Raw genomic sequence first — 16,485 nt, forward strand, 5'->3', positions numbered from 1 at the left:
CTTTACAACCCAATGGTATATTTATTTCAAAAAGCAAATTTTAGTTTGTAATTTATTTTTGAACTTCGTTGTATTCTACTTGTATTTTAATATTTTTCGGAATTGTCAATTTTAAATAGATTTTTTAATAAGTTAAAAAATAAATATACATAAATGGAGCGGATATCCGATCCGAAATCCGTGATCCAAACGGATATGGATTGGCCTATAAAAAATCTGGATTCGATCCAATCCGAATCCGAAAAAATAAATAAATATGAATATGAATTTATACCGATCTAATCCAAATCCATCCATTGACAGGCCTAATATGAGCCACACAATGACAATCACATTGAGATGCATGAAAATAATTAAATTATTAAACTACGTAACATCCTAAAGTCTGTCAAGAGTCCGCTATTTCATGAATGAAGTAATCTTAAGCAACCAATTTAATCTAAATTTGAGTACGACCTCAAAATTTACTTCAAGTGCTTGTAAGGTATCAACTTTTCAACCGAATTATAGAAAAATTAATTATTATCATACTTTTTCTGTAAATAAAAATAAAAATATTAAACTTGATAATTGTGACACCTATTTCTTATTACATATTTTAAATGAGATATATTTACTTATCATTTAATATAAACAAAATTTTAACCGTAGTTTCATGTTACTTTGGAATGACAGGGTAATAGGAGAAATATAGCTTTTATTAGGAAAAATGTTCAAAATATGATACTTTTCAAATTTTAGTGTTCAAAATATAAATTGCTCCGATTGACTATTTAATATGCCAACTGACTCCGCATATTTAGTATGTGTATTTAATTTTTAATTTTTTTATTAAAAATACTTATTTTTCAACAAGTATATTTATTATTTACAGTAACACCAATACACATGAAAATGCATATTCATGTTACTGTAAAAAGTAAAAACACATCTTTACAAAATAAAAAAAAAACATAATATACATATCAGACATGCATATTTTTTGATAAATATTTTGACACATAATCCTACGATTAGTATTTTAGAATATTGACCAAATTTTTATAGATATTTTAATTTTTCACCCCTCATATATCGGTAGGTACATTATTCTAAAAATTATATCTTTAGTCGGTTAATTCTCCAATTAATTATTAAAAAACGCTTACTCTTTCAATTTTTAAAAATCCATTTACTTGCTACATATTTTTCATAAACTAGTTACTAATATAGTTATAGTGATGTTTTTAAATTAAACATTATGTATCATTCTAATATATTTAATTAATATTTCAATCAATTATTAATTATCAGATTAACAATTTTTCGTTCGCAGGTATCTTTGTACCTGTGCAATGTGAATATAAAATGCAAAGATCAAGAATCGAGCCCAATCAAACCATTTCTCTTCCCTCTCTTCTCATCTCTCTCCCAAAACAATTTACATCAACACAAACTTCCACATCACTCAAACAAACAACCTCTTTAGTTCCATGGAACAAGGTGAAGATTATCAAAAACAAGAACAGGGTCTTGTAAGAAAAAGCTCAACATTAATCTCCCTTGAAGATGGATCTGATGATCTCAAACATATTTTCACATGGGTTTTTCTTGATCAATCAAATATATGGAGAACTAGTCTTTCATGGTCCATTTTTTGCCTTCTTGCTATTGGTGTTCCACTCTTATCTCATTATGTGTTTCAGTGCAATTCTTGTGATCATAATCATAGACGACCTTTTGATTCTATTGTGCAGTTATCTCTCTCTGTTTTTTCTATTCTCTCTTTCATTAGCTTATCTTCTTTTACAAGAAAATATGGTCTTAGAAGGTTCCTTTTTCTTGATAAATTGTATGGTGTTAGTGATATGGTTCAGAAAGGATATGCTCTGCAGCTTCATGTGAGTTTTTTGTTCAAAATCTTTATTTCTTTTGTTTCGTAATCTTTATGATCATCATATATTTTGGAGTTCTTAATTTTATGTATTAGTGTTTAATCATTTTAGTTAATGATTATGTGAAAGCAGGATTGGGAATTTCAGCGATTGTTTAAATTTTCAATGATTAACGAATGTCATTTTCGTAGAAATTTAAGATTGAAGAAGTAAAGTTAAAGTCTTTCACTAGTTCCTGTGGGCTGTGGGGTTCAGATGCTCTACTTTAAATTTTACAGAATATTATAGATTTTATGTTAATGTCATGTTGTGAGTTAGGTAGATGAAAACTTATATCATTGCAAATTTTTTTATACATTTTATCAGGATTAGCATGACAAAGTTGACAATCGTATTATAAAAGGCAAAACTAGGGACGCATGATTGTGGTTACCTTCTTTAGGGATTGCTTCTTACTGTATTGTCCCAGGTTACCAAGAGACCTTAATGTTGAACCAATTTGAAACCAGCTTGTTTGTCGGGGTCTATAAGAACGTAGATCAGTTTGTGATTTTGCTTAGTACGTATAAAAATATAAGAATTCACATGTGTAGTAGGACATATGTTTGTTACAAGGATAGAGCTCGGCAACACTTTATAACCTTTTGAACTTGAGTTCTCTAATTAGTAATTATAATTTGTTAAGATCATTCGCTCATCCTTGAAAGTCTCAACACAGAGGTCTCAACCAGAGTGTATGTATGTGTATAAAGAATTAATTAGTCCTCTGGCGGACTTTTAATCTTTCCCAGTTTACTAATGAGTCATAAGACTTACTTCATCGTGAAGGTTTTTTTAATTATATTAAATAGGGAATCATATTAGCCATTAAAACATTTGGCTAGATTAGATAATCATTGTAGTGGTTTCATTGGGTAAGAGAAGGTTCCTTTACTTTTAACAGTAACTGATGTGCGATTGAGCATCATAAGATGAACAATTGAGTTCTTATTTTTTTGCTAATACAAGAGATGTGGTTGTAAATTTTGATCAAGAAAGAAGAGATTTCGTTCACGGGATCCTGGTAGGATTTTTAAATCTGGTTGCAGCCATAATTATTGTTCTGTGGAAATTGCTATTATAAATCACAAGATTGACATCCTAGAATATAATACAGTTGGTACTCTTGAGGCTAAAAATATAGTTTACATAAATGAAAACTATATACGTTTAAATTAAAACTTTATAGGAAAGATCAAGGAAATAGTAGTAACTATCAATTCTAGTCTGGTTGACATGATCTATAAGAACTATATTTCTAATCTCCAAAGTTTATTATGTCATTAGCATTATTATATATAGACATGATTGTTTAAATTCAACAAAGATTTGCAGAAGCTTGTATTGCCTAAATACTCTTGTTTAATGTTTATACTATTGAACTGACTTACATGTAGTCTCATAAATTAAACGATTTGGTAACATGTGCCACAACAGGTAAGCTAAGTTTATTCAACACCTTAAATGTATGTACTACATATATCTGTATCTTGCTATATTATACACAAAGAATACATCATAGTATCGTCTCAAATGCTTACTAATATATTTCTTTTGTACCAATCTTTTTACAAATGAAAATATCTTTTTTTCTATGCAGACATCAATGAAGCTGTTGTGTTCTTTTGTTCTTCCCTGCTTCGCTGCTGATTGTGTATATAAGATATGGTGGTTCACTTCAGGACGCAATCAGATTCCCTATTTTATAAATGCCTATTTGAGCAACACAGTTGCTTGCTTTTTGTTGCTAGCTTCGTGGTTGTACAGAACATCAATATTCTTCCTTGTATGTGTCCTTTTCCGACTTATATGCTACCTTCAGATACTCAGGTTGGAAGACTTTGCTCAGTTTTTCCATAAAGAATCTGACGTGGCATTAATCTTGCTTGAACACTTGACAGTCCGAAGAAATCTTCGTATTATAAGTCATAGGTTCCGGGTATTCATCTTGTTGACTCTGATCTTGGTTACTGCGAGTCAGTTTGCTTCTCTGCTTGTTACAACAGAAACTGGCTCTGAAGTCAATATTTCTAATGCTGGAGAGCTTGCGGTAATATTCCTTACTTCTTATAATCAATTCATTGCCTTGCAATTTATTAACATGTTTCTATTGAATATAGACCCACGTTCCCGGAAGAGATAAAATTGTTATCCAAAGCTATGAATCCTTAGTATCAACTAGCCTTAAATCTTTAATACTCTGTCAATGTTAAAGCTGGTATGTATAACATCTCCCACAGTAGCAATTATAAGAGTGTAAAACTGTATCTATTGCATCTGAAACGATACCATTTAATACTCTTTTGTCAATGTTAAAGATCACATGTGTAATTTTTTTATCTCCAGAATGAAGTATGTAAGAAGGTATTAATTTGCGAAGTTTTCTGTTTTGTACTATTTCCTTTCAAGTTTTACTTTAGAAGGCCATTTTGGCATTTTAGATGGAAATGAAAGGATTTAGCATTTGATGCTTCGATTTTAATCATTTGTCCCTTCCTTTCAGTCTATACACTACCTTGTTTTCTTCATGTCTAAAGTGGACATAACCAGTAGGAGCATTCACTATATAAAGCAAATCTAGGATGCTGCTTAGTATAGTAATATCTTTAAGCACCATCTATTGTGTACCGGTTTTTGTTGAAAAAGATATGAATTTGTTTCTGTTTACTGCTCTGATATCTGATAATAACTTATTAAACATTATGTTGCAGTTAACCTCAATGACCCTGGTGGCCGGACTCTTCATATGTCTACGCAGTGCTGCAAAAATCACACACAGAGCACAGGCTATTACATGCCTAGCAGCAAAATGGCACGCATGTTCCACAGTCAACTCCTTTGATGACGTTGACAATGATACTTTAAATTCTCAGGCTACTTCACCCATGATAAATTATATCGACGGTCACTGGGGATCTGACAACGATGAAGGCGATGAAGATGATATAGACAATACAGATATGACGCCAATATTGACCCATACAATATCGTACCAGAAGAGACAAGCCCTTGGTAAGTATGAGCAAAACCTAATTTTTCTATCATTCTGATAAATTCGTCCTGTATGCAAGTTGTATCTAGAAAAGCAATGTGCCTAACCTGGTTAAAATTTTTGGCAGTGACATACTTTGAGAACAATAAAGCGGGGATTACAGTGTTTGGATTCATGCTAGACCGCACAGCTCTCCACACTATTTTTGCGATTCAGATGTCCCTTACCCTCTGGTTGTTGAACAAGACAATTGGTATTTCATGATCTTCTCTATACACGATGATAAAAACACCTTTACCTTCTTGTCTAAATATGACATCAATCTATGTTGTAATTGTGTATTACCAGGCGAGGCACTTAAAACTTGTGTAATCTCTTGTATATATATCTCTTGTTTAATTTATAAGGGATTGTGATTTTTTTTGCTGTACAGCCTATATAAAGGCTTAGAGATGTAATCTGTTTCATTGAATCAATATAATTAAACACTTCGTTTACCTTTATTTTAATTTTTCTCAATTATCGTTTATATAATAAAGTATCAACAATGTGCAAACTGTACTCCGGCAGTCTGGCCTAGTATTGTACTTTGTTCATTTGTTGTACATGAAGAGGTGAGATGGTATATATTGTTATCAATATTGTCCAAAAGTTGAATAATCTAGAGGCAGATTCAAGAAAATTATATATGTTTGATTAGGAGTTGCAGAGAAAAGTTGTATGAACTCTTTTAATTGATGGCTGAATCAGGTACTTAAAGGTACTAAAATAAATAAGGGTAACACCAGCAAACCAAGCTTAATTAATTGGCCTCAACAGTCGGTAAAACGCATCATATAATTCAAATGATGCCAACAAACTATTCTATAAGAAAGAAAATGGTACACTCGAATTGTAACTCTCTATGCAATCCTCCACACTGTTTAAAACTTTCATTGAGTGATAAAGAAGATGGTACACTTGAATGGTATACATATACTTGATTACTAGGTGAAATAAGGGCGTTTCGCGCGGAATTTAAAAATATTTTAATTAATATAAGAAAAACTAATAATTCTGATGGATAAGGAAAAATTTTGATACATTTATTTTATGTATTAAGAATTTTTATTTTATTTAATATAGGATTAGTTTATATATAGTAATTTCATATCAAGTTTGCCATCCCATTAGTTAAACTCTATTTTTATTTTTTAAATTTGCATGAAAATAAAAAAGTTACTCTAGCACAAATCAATTTTGTCCATGAAACATCATATTCGTTTTCCAATTTTTTCAGTTTATCATAGCCGTTTTTCAAACAAAGGATATAAAATTGCAATAACTTTCCTCATACTTGAGTTATGTCCAAAAGGTACATACAAAGATGTTAATATATATTTTTTATTTTTATTCTAAAATACAACATATATTGAAACTCTAAAATAAAATAAACAAACACAAAGATTTCTGGGTAAATATTCTTTTATTCAAAGTATAAATACTCTGAGAATTTGCTTACAACTCCAAATACAAATGATTCGAAACAACAAGTATAAAAAGAATCAATACAATAGGCTATCAATTTAAGATTCTTTTTATCACTCTAAAGATCTATAACTCTTATCAAATGATAATCAATACAATCAAAGAGACTATAAATGATAAGTTGTTAGATATATTTGATAATGTCATGACTAATATGTTTTATGTTTAGCTTTCAGATCTTGTGTGAACAGGATAGATCAGTACTTAACTGTTGATCAGTACTTATACTGGAAGTCAGGACTTAAGGATATCAGTACTTGTATTATCAGGAGATAATCATCAGAAGATAGATATCAGAACTTAAGTGCTGAAGGACAATCAGATAAGGACAGTAGCTGATTAAAGGAAAGAAGATCGAGATAAACATAAGAAGAGATATGCATGAAGAAGGAATTCCGTGAAGAATGGAATACTTGGAATAGAAGATATCTGATTGATATATTTTAGGAAGCAGAATTATATTCCATATCAATTAGCGATTATCTTGTAACTGTGTAGTATATAAACACAGGCATAGGGTTTACACTATAAGTGTTATCATTATCGAAGTTATTATTCTACATAACCCTAGCAGCTCTCGTGATATTTGTTCATCACTCAGAGGTAACAGTTCCATATTGTAACAGAGTTTATTGTTTCAATAAAGTTTATTTTCTGTTACTTAAATTCTTTAAGTTCGATTTGAGTGTACTATACACTGTATTCACCCTCTCTACAGTGTGTGTGTGACCTAACAATTGGTATCAGAGCCTATCTGTTAACATACATACAGTTAAAGATCCAAACACAAACATGTCGGACACAGAAACTCCAACTAAGCCTACTAAAACTGAGGAACCACCGAAGACACAAATTCAGAGTCGGTATGAGACCATCAGAGTCCCCATACTGAGACCATCTGAATATCCCATATGGAAGGTAAGGATGACCATGTTCCTGGAAGCAACAGATCCAGAATACCTTGATAGAATCAAGGAAGATCCTCATAAACCAACCAAACTCGCTGTTGCAGTTGCAGGTGAAGCAGCAATGACCGTACCAAAGGAGAAGAGTGATTATACTGCTGAGGACATAGCATCAATTGCTAAGGATGCTAAGGTACGACACTTACTGCATAGTGCCATTGATAATGTAATGTCAAACAGGGTAATCAACTGCAAGACTGCTAAGGAGATATGGGATGCTCTGGAAACAAGATGTCAGGGAACTGACACAATTAAGAAGAACAGGAAGACAATACTCACTCAAGAGTATGAACACTTTGACTCAAAGACTAATGAGTCATTGAATGATTTATATGATAGATTTGTCAAACTTTTGAATGATTTGTCATTGGTTGATAAAGAGTATGATCTTGAAGATTCAAACCTTAAGTTCCTGTTAGCTCTTCCTGAATGCTGGGATTTGAAGGCAACGACAATAAGAGACAACTACAATCTTGATGAAACAACTCTTGACGAAATCTATGGAATGCTCAAGACACACGAGCTGGAGATGGAACAAAGAAGCAAGAGGAAAGGAGGAAAGTCAAGGACAGTTGCTCTTAAGGCTGAAGAAGAATTCCCCAAAGCAGCTTCCTCAAAGAAAGACAAGGGTAAAGCTCTTTTCATAAAGTCTGATACTGAGTCATCAAGTTCTGAGAGTGATGATGACTCAGATTCTGAAAGCTTGCCTGAGACTGATGCTGATGAGGAGATGATGAAACTGTGTGCTCTTATGGTGAAAGGAATCAAAAAGATTGCATACAGGAAGTTCAGGAAGGGAAAGAAGTTTTCCAGGAAAAGCATAAGTTCTGATAAGAAGAATTTCAGAAGATCTGAAGGCAGAGGAGGAAAGTCTGACAGAGGAGATTACACCAATGTTAAATGCTATAACTGTGGTGAGAAAGGCCACATATCTCCTGACTGCAAGAAGGTAAAGGGTGACAGAGGCAAGGCTCTTGTCACAAAGCAGAAAAGCTGGATAGACACTTCAGACTCTGAAAGTGAGGAGAACTATGCATTGATGGCAAATGCTGATAAAGAAAGTGCTGAGAGCAGTTCTGAAGCTGCTGAAACAAAGGTACCTCAGACTACTTATGCTTTTCATACTGATGATATTAATGAGTTGAGAAGATATCTTAAAACCATGTTTGTTAGTTATAGAGATCAAACCTTAACATGTGAAAGATTAACTTCTGAAAATCTTGTTTTTAAGAAAAGAAATGATTTCTTAGAAAAAGAGTTAGTTATATTCCATCAAACTCAGAAGGATAGAGATGATGCTTTTTATGTTAGGGATGAAGTGCTAAAAATGAATGAATCTCTAAAAACTGAGTTAGAAAAGGAAAGAGAGATAATCAGGACTTGGACTAACTCTGGCAGAACAACTCAAAATTTGCTAAGTAGTGAAAATTGGAAAGAGGGCTTAGGTTATGGAGAAAATAAGAATGATAAAGGAACTGAAGAAATTAAGCCTGTTGTTAAGCAAAAGCCAAAGTTAAAACCTGTTAAGTTTGTAACTGTAAAGTCTGATAATGAGAAATCAGAAGTTAAAGAGGAATTAACTTCTGACAAACTAAAACAGGAAAAGACAGCTGAAGTAAACATAGGCTTAATGACAAAGAAGCAGCTTAAGCATAAGCTGAAAGATGTCAAGAATGCAAACAAGGTAAAATCACCTAGGAAAAATAGGAATGGAAAGGAAGGTGTGAATAAAAGCAATGATTATAAACCTGTTCCTGATGCTCCTAGGAAAACATGTCATAACTGTGGAAGTTCTAACCATCTGGCTTCTTTTTGCAGGAAAAATAAGAATATTAACTCCTTACCTTCAAAATCAGGAGTTAAGAGTCAGTCAGTTAGATACAAACCACAAAATCCTTGTTTTCATTGTGGTAGTTTATGGCATTCCATTTATACTTGTAAGGAATATCATAGTTTGTACTATGATTATTATCAAATAAAACCTTCTTTGAAGAAAGTTTCCATTGTTCCTTCTAGTATAAATTCTGATTCAAAGTCTGATAATGTAAATTCTGATAAGAAAAATGTTAACATAAACTCTGATGCTAAATCCGCTGCAAATGTTAACAAACTTAATAAGGCCAAAGGATCCAAGCAAGTCTGGGTCCTTAAAACTAATAATTAGTGGTCTTTATGATTGCAGGGCAACAGGAAAAATATTCTAGTTCTGGACAGTGGATGTTCAGGTCATATGACTGGAAATAAGGCCCTGCTATCAGACTTTGTGGAGAAAGCTGGCCCAAGTGTTTCTTATGGAGATGGCAACATTGGAAAAACATTGGGATATGGCAATATCAATCTTGGGAATGTCATCATTAAAGAAGTAGCTCTGGTCTCAGGACTTAAACACAACCTTTTGAGTATAAGTCAAATCTGTGACAGAGGTTATCATGTTGATTTCTTTGAAGAACACTGTGAAATTGTGAGTAAATCTAAAGGCAAAGTTGTTCTGAAAGGATATAGACGTGGTAACATTTATGAAGCTAAGCTTTCAACAAGTACTGATGGCTCTGCAATCTGTCTGTTAAGTAGAGCATCAATTGAAGAAAGCTGGAATTGGCATAAGAAACTCTCTCATTTAAATTTCAACAATATAAATGAACTGGTCAAGAAAGATCTTGTGAGAGGATTGCCAAACACAGTATTTGCTCCTGATGGTCTTTGTGATTCATGTCAAAAAGCCAAACAAAGAAAATCTTCATTCAAGAGCAAGACTGAATCATCAATTCTTGAGCCTTATCATCTTATACATGTTGATCTATTTGGTCCAGTAAATGTCATGACTATTGCAAAGAAGAAGTATGCGTTGGTCATAGTGGATGAGTTCACCAGATACACATGGGTGTATTTCTTACACACAAAAAGTGAAACTGCATCTATCTTGATTGATCATGTCAAACAGCTGGATAAAATGGTCAAAGATTCTGTGAAAATTTTAAGGAGTGATAATGGCACTGAGTTCAAGAATTTGATAATGGAAGAGTTCTGCAAAAGCCATGGAATAAAGCAGGAATTTTCTGCTCCTGGAACTCCACAGCAAAATGGAGTTGTTGAAAGCAAGAATAGAACTCTCATTGAAGCTGCACGTACAATGCTTGAAGAAGCAAAGCTTCCAACCTATTTCTAGGCTGAAGCTGTGCAGACTGCTTGTTTTACTCAAAATGCAACACTCATTAACAAGCATGGAAAAACACCATATGAGATGGTGAAGAAAAAGAAGCCAAATCTGAAATATTTTCATGTATTTGGATGCAAGTGTTTTGTTCTCAAGACTCATCCTGAACAACTATCAAAGTTTGATCTAAAAGCTGATGAAGGAATCTTTGTTGGATATCCACTTTCCACAAAAGCCTTCAGAGTCTATAATTTGAGAACAAAAGTGGTCATGGAATCTATCAATGTCTCTTTTGATGACAAGAAGATCACTAGTCTTAAAGATTTCGTTGACCATGATCAGCTGAGATTTGAAAATGAAGACTCATATTCTGATACTGAAAATCCTGACAGTATAAGTCCTGATACTACATACTCTGACGGATTAAACTCTGATGTTATTGAAACTGTGGTGACTACGTTAAAGGAAGATGCACCTATGCAGGGGGAGCATACTCAAGATCCTACCACATCTCAAGAAACATCAGAACATGCATCTGGCTCTTCAAGTTCTGATTCGTCAAGTTCTGATAAGCCAAGTTCTGATAATGCTGAAAATCTTAATTCTGAAGAATCCAACTCAGAGAGCATAGTTTCAGGGGGAGCATCAGAAAATGAAAATGAAGATAGCATGGATCATGGGGGAGCATCCAGTTCTAGAGAAAACATTCCATCTGCAAGGAAGTGGACAAAATCACATACACCTGATTTGATAATTGGAAATCCTGATGCAGGTGTCAGAACTAGAACAGGTACTTCAAATGAGTGTCTATACAATTCTTTTCTCTCTCAGACTAAGCCAAAGAAAGTACAAGAAGCTCTTCAAGATGCTGATTGGGTGCAAGCAATGCAGGAAGAGTTGAATGAATTTGAAAGAAACAAAGTCTGGACCCTAGTGCCAAGACCAAAGAATAGATCTGTTGTTGGTACAAAGTGGGTATTCAGAAACAAAACTGACAGTGATGGCATAATTACAAGGAATAAGGCAAGGCTGGTTGCAAAAGGATATTCTCAACAGGAGGGAATTGATTATGATGAAGCTGAGAAGGCAACTTCTCAGAAGGATTCTGCAATTGGGGGTTCTAGGCTTCTCAAGAGGCTTAGACGTATGACAGTTCCTGAAACTCCCAAGGAATCCAAATCAACAAGGAAGTACAAGAAACAGAGGGCACAAAGGCCAGTTTCAGATGATGAGGAGGAAGCAGCTAAGGAAGGGGATCAGGAATCTCTGATCTCACAAGACAAGGAATTTGCTCCAGTCACTTCTTCTCCGTCAACTCCATCTCAGGAAGCTGTATCTGACAAGGCTAATTCACCTTCTGTGTCTCTTGTTGCTCCAGGCACAAGTGCTGAAATTGATATTCAGAACCTGGTTGTGCCTGAAATACTTTTCTTAGAAGCTCCAACAGCAAATAATCCTTCCACAACACCTGTTACTGATGCTGTTCGAACTCCTGAGTTATCACCAACACCTTCTCTGCATCAAGATGCTGATGATCAGATTTTAGGTAAGCATCAGGATATGGCTGTTGATCAAAACTTAGTATCAGATCAGTAATTAGAGGATGCTGAAGCCTCCATTGCTACTCACACTGTTGTCTTATCAGAAGATACTGATTCTCTAAGTTATGATGCTGCAAATGTTGGAGATACTGGTGAGGCTGCTACAACTGTAGATGCTGATGAAGCAGGTCCTTCAGGACATACTCCTCCACTGACTCTTCCTAAGTCTGAACTGGTAAAGGAGTTTGTTATCAGGGATACACCAGTACCTTGGAGTGAAACTCCTGCAGGTCAGGAGTGGACTAAGGAATGGAACTCAGTTTCATGTGTTCCAAATGCTTTACATCTTGCTGAGCACTTGACTAAAGCTGATGAAATGTTACATTCTGATGATTTTAAAACCCAGCTTAGAGTCACTGCATTGAGTACTAAACATCTACAATGTCTTCATTCCAACACTCATGCAGAGCTACACAAGATTCAGGAGAACTTTATCAAACAGGAACAAGTTTGGAAAATTGATAAGAAAAAGTTCTTCCAACCTACCATTGACAGGGTTGCTTATATTGAGAAAACTCAAGAGAAACAACAAGCTCAGATTGATCAAATTCTGACAAATCAAGCTTCTCAGCAATCGCAACTTACTGAAATCCAGACCTCAGTGGAACTACTTATCTCTCTTTTATTACCTGCTGATGCCAAAAAGGGGGAGAAGGTAATTAAGTCCAAATGCAAAACCAACAAGACACTACAAGGAAAGGATGATGGAAAAGATGACCAATGAAACTCTGGAATGGGTAGTGGTCATAGTCAAGGTAGAAGGTTTACATCAAGACAAGCTAGTCACAGAACAAGTTCTGATACTGGGAAAAGAATAAGTTCTGCTGCTGGTAAAAGGATAAGTTCTAATGAACTTCTAGATCTTGATGAGGAAATGTCAAGACAGTTATTTCTTCAAGAAAATCCAGGTATGGACTTGGAAAGTTTAAAGGAAGAAGAAGCCAGACTTAAATCAGAGAAAGTCACATCTAAATCTGAAGCTTCTGGTAAAAAGTTACTTCCAAAACCTAAAGGCATTGTGATTAAAGAAAGGATACATACTGAAGAAACTTTGGCTAGATCACAACCACAGATAGATCCAAGATCCAAGGGTAAAGAAAAGGTTGGTGAACCTATCAAGCCTTATGTACCTCCTGAGGAAGAAGAAATTACTGATGGAAAAGATGATCTTGCTCTGACTTCAAGAAAAGTTCTTAAAACAACCTCTGACATGGCTCAAGTTGTTCAGAGTCAAGAAATTGTAAGTTCTGATATTCAGAAGAAGCAAGTAACCTCTGACAGTGCTCAAGTTAACTTGATATCAGAAAATAGATCTAAAACACTCCTACCAGGATTCACTAAAGCAAAACAGACTCAATCTTTGAAGACTACTCCAAGTGGTTTTGAAGCAAGAGTAGTTACTGGAAAGGAAGCTAGAGATAAAACTGGATTGGGAAGTGCTGATGAAAAAAGAGTACACAACACTACCGATGATCCAACTTCCTTGAGTGAACCAGGTATTGGAGCAACTCCTGAGAGATTGAATCAACTGGAATCTGTACAGATGGTTTACCATACCTACTTGAAAGAATACATCATGTTGTATTTCATGACAGATGGTAGGGTTTATCATATAAGACAAAATGCCATTCCTTTGAAGTATTTTGAAGAATTGGAGCATGTACTTTTCTTATTTCAAGTGGATGATAGAATAACAGAGACTGCTGCAAACTACTTAAAAGAACAGATTCAGAGACAGAAAAGGCTTTATTCTGTTAAGTCTGACAGCAGATATGTTCCAAAGTACAGAGATCATAATGGTGATATTGTTGATATGAAGCCTAATACTGCACAGATCAGAACGTATCTTGGTATTAAGGGACTTGAATTCAATCTTGAATCTGACAAAGCTTATGTTATAAGACTAGATCAGGAGTTAAGGAAAACAAAGATTAATGATCTCAGAGCTGCAATTTTTCAAACTGGTAAAGATACTGCAGAGCTTAAAGGTGTTAAAAGGAGAATGATTGATGAACTAAGATATGCTGAGAAATGTTTGTTGAAGAACTATCTCAGAACAACTCCTGACATCAGAGAGATCAGAAGATGATGAAGCCAAGTCGAAGATCTATAACTGCTTAAATTCTGATATTTATACAATTGAAGTTGTTATCAGAAGTTGAAATTGGTAAAACTTTAAGGACTGTAAGTTGTAGTTATCTAGTCTATTTCTCATGCATTTGTACTTAATGTTTTTGACATCATCAAATATCTGTTTAACTTGTATATTTTGTTAATTTACAAGTTGGGGGAGATTGTTAGATATATTTGATAATGTCATGGCTAATATGTTTTCTGTTTAGCTTTCAGATCTTGTGTGAACAGGATAGATCAGTACTTAACTGTTGATCAGTACTTATACTGGAAGTCAGGACTTAAGGATATCAGTACTTGTATTATCAGGAGATAATCATCAGAAGATAGATATCAGAACTTAAGTGCTGAAGGACAATCAGATAAGGACAGTAGCTGATTAAAGAAAAGAAGATCGAGATAAACATAAGAAGAGATATGCATGAAGAAGGAATTCCGTGAAGAATGGAATACTTGGAATAGAAGATATCTGATTGATATATTTTAGGAAGCAGAATTATATTCCATATCAATTAGCGATTATCTTGTAACTGTGTAGTATATAAACACAGGCATAGGGTTTACACTATAAGTGTTATCATTATCGAAGTTATTATTCTATATAACCCTAGCAGCTCTCGTGATATTTGTTCATCACTGAGAGGTAACAATTCCATATTGTAACATAGTTTATTGTTTCAATAAAGTTTGTTTTCTGTTACTTAAGTTCTTTAAGTTCGATTTGAGTGTACTATACACTGTATTCACCCCCTCTACTGTGTGTGTGTGACCTAACATAAGTGTATCAAGATGTAAGTCTTTATATGATGAGTAAACAAATGGGCATGACCTCTATTAACGGAGGAATTTGTTTAACAAAGATTTGAGGTTCGCGGTCGGAATCAAGATCTGCATCGGTGGTCCTTCGCTGTAAAAGTCATCGGCATGTGATGATTCTGATGAATCGGGGGCTGAGATCTCAAGGGTGCTTGGTGGTGGCGTATAGAGCTCTCACTTTCAATCTCCTACAATGTGACTACGTACCTCCTTTTATAGGGTATCAAGCCCTACACACTTCTTGAAGAATAAGAAACCTAGATGGACTTGGCTTCTCATTCCGTGGCTTAATAAGAGTTTTTGAACAAACTTCCTATTATAACTTGAACATTGATTTGCTTTAGGAGTAACCGACAACGCGGCCTAGTCACAAAGGCCCAAGGCTCGGTTACGACTTCGGGACTTCACGGACAAGGAAACTCCATGGCTGGTGGATATCCTCATCCGCTACCGCTACTTTCGTCGATTATAACCACAGGTTTAACCATGACTTACCGCAAATGTCAAAGCACATCCTTGCCCCCGATGAGGATAACCCACCAGATTACAGGACAAGTGATCCCAAGTGTATAAGGGCAAAGTGCGAGATAACCCCATATTCTCTCATCGAGAACAACCCGCTGAATATGGTAACGGGGCTCCCAAAACACACATCTAGATGTTTACGACCGTTCTCCTACGAGGATAACCCGCAAGACTATAAAACGATGCCTTTGACATGTTTTACGGGACAAAAGGGTCCTTCACAGAGCGCGCCCTGTGTAGGATTGGAGTCCTCCGGAGTCCTCGGAGAGGTCCTCTGGGGGCTCCTCTTCCTTAATTGTACGATTCTTATTTTTTGTTAACTTCCCAGCTTATTTATGGGAGCAACCTCCTCACTAACTCTTCCTTGTCATCTCACTTGTGTCGCGGAGCGGGCACTCCGTGCGGCTATATAGCACGGGGCACCCCTTATGAGGGTCCGAGGACATTTCCCCGAAGCCCGGTCATTTTTTATTTCTTGGTAGTTTCACTTTTTCTCCCTTGACTTAAGATCATCCTTTATAGGCTCCTTATCAATACTTATTCTTTGTCGTCGTCTTCTACAATAGCAACCGTCGTGGTACCGTTGTCATAGCGGCCGTCGCGCACTTCCTCCACCATGGTCATCGTAATCTTCATCGTAATCTCCCGTCGTAATGGTCATCATAAATCTTCATATACAACTTCACCAATCATTGTCATAAATTCTCATCATCAATAGTCATCGTAAATGACTCCCATGTAGGGAGAGCCCTATAGGGGGCGCCCTAAGCTCCAGAGACGCGTTCTCCGGAACTCGTCCATTCTCTTCCTCGGCGGTGATCTGACCCATTTCTTTAAAGATTCGATAAAATATCCATGA

The 16,485-nt window shown here is 35.1% G+C and overlaps 1 protein-coding gene across 1 annotated transcript; it reads left to right on the forward strand.

The window, feature by feature from the left end:
- The first annotated feature begins 1,338 nt into the window (after positions 1–1,338).
- Positions 1,339–5,408, forward strand: LOC141684684 (uncharacterized). The gene is made up of 4 exons (XM_074489764.1): positions 1,339–1,880; positions 3,514–3,963; positions 4,625–4,925; positions 5,033–5,408. Exons 1-4 carry the CDS (start codon positions 1,473–1,475, stop codon positions 5,167–5,169), a joined length of 1,296 nt encoding a protein of 431 aa, XP_074345865.1. The 5' UTR covers positions 1,339–1,472; the 3' UTR covers positions 5,170–5,408.
- The last annotated feature ends 11,077 nt before the right edge of the window (positions 5,409–16,485 follow it).

Source organism: Apium graveolens, chromosome 9 (assembly GCF_009905375.1).
Source record: "Apium graveolens cultivar Ventura chromosome 9, ASM990537v1, whole genome shotgun sequence".
NCBI classification, from domain to species: Eukaryota; Viridiplantae; Streptophyta; class Magnoliopsida; order Apiales; family Apiaceae; genus Apium; species Apium graveolens.

Excerpts from the sequence above, each read along its gene's own strand:
- LOC141684684 (XM_074489764.1), top strand. The coding sequence starts at position 1,473 with ATGGAACAAGGTGAAGATTATCAAAAACAAGAACAGGGTCTTGTAAGA. Across the intron at positions 1,881-3,513 it reads GATATGCTCTGCAGCTTCAT|ACATCAATGAAGCTGTTGTG; the intron begins GTGAGTTTTTTG and ends TTTTCTATGCAG. Across the intron at positions 3,964-4,624 it reads CTAATGCTGGAGAGCTTGCG|TTAACCTCAATGACCCTGGT; the intron begins GTAATATTCCTT and ends ATTATGTTGCAG.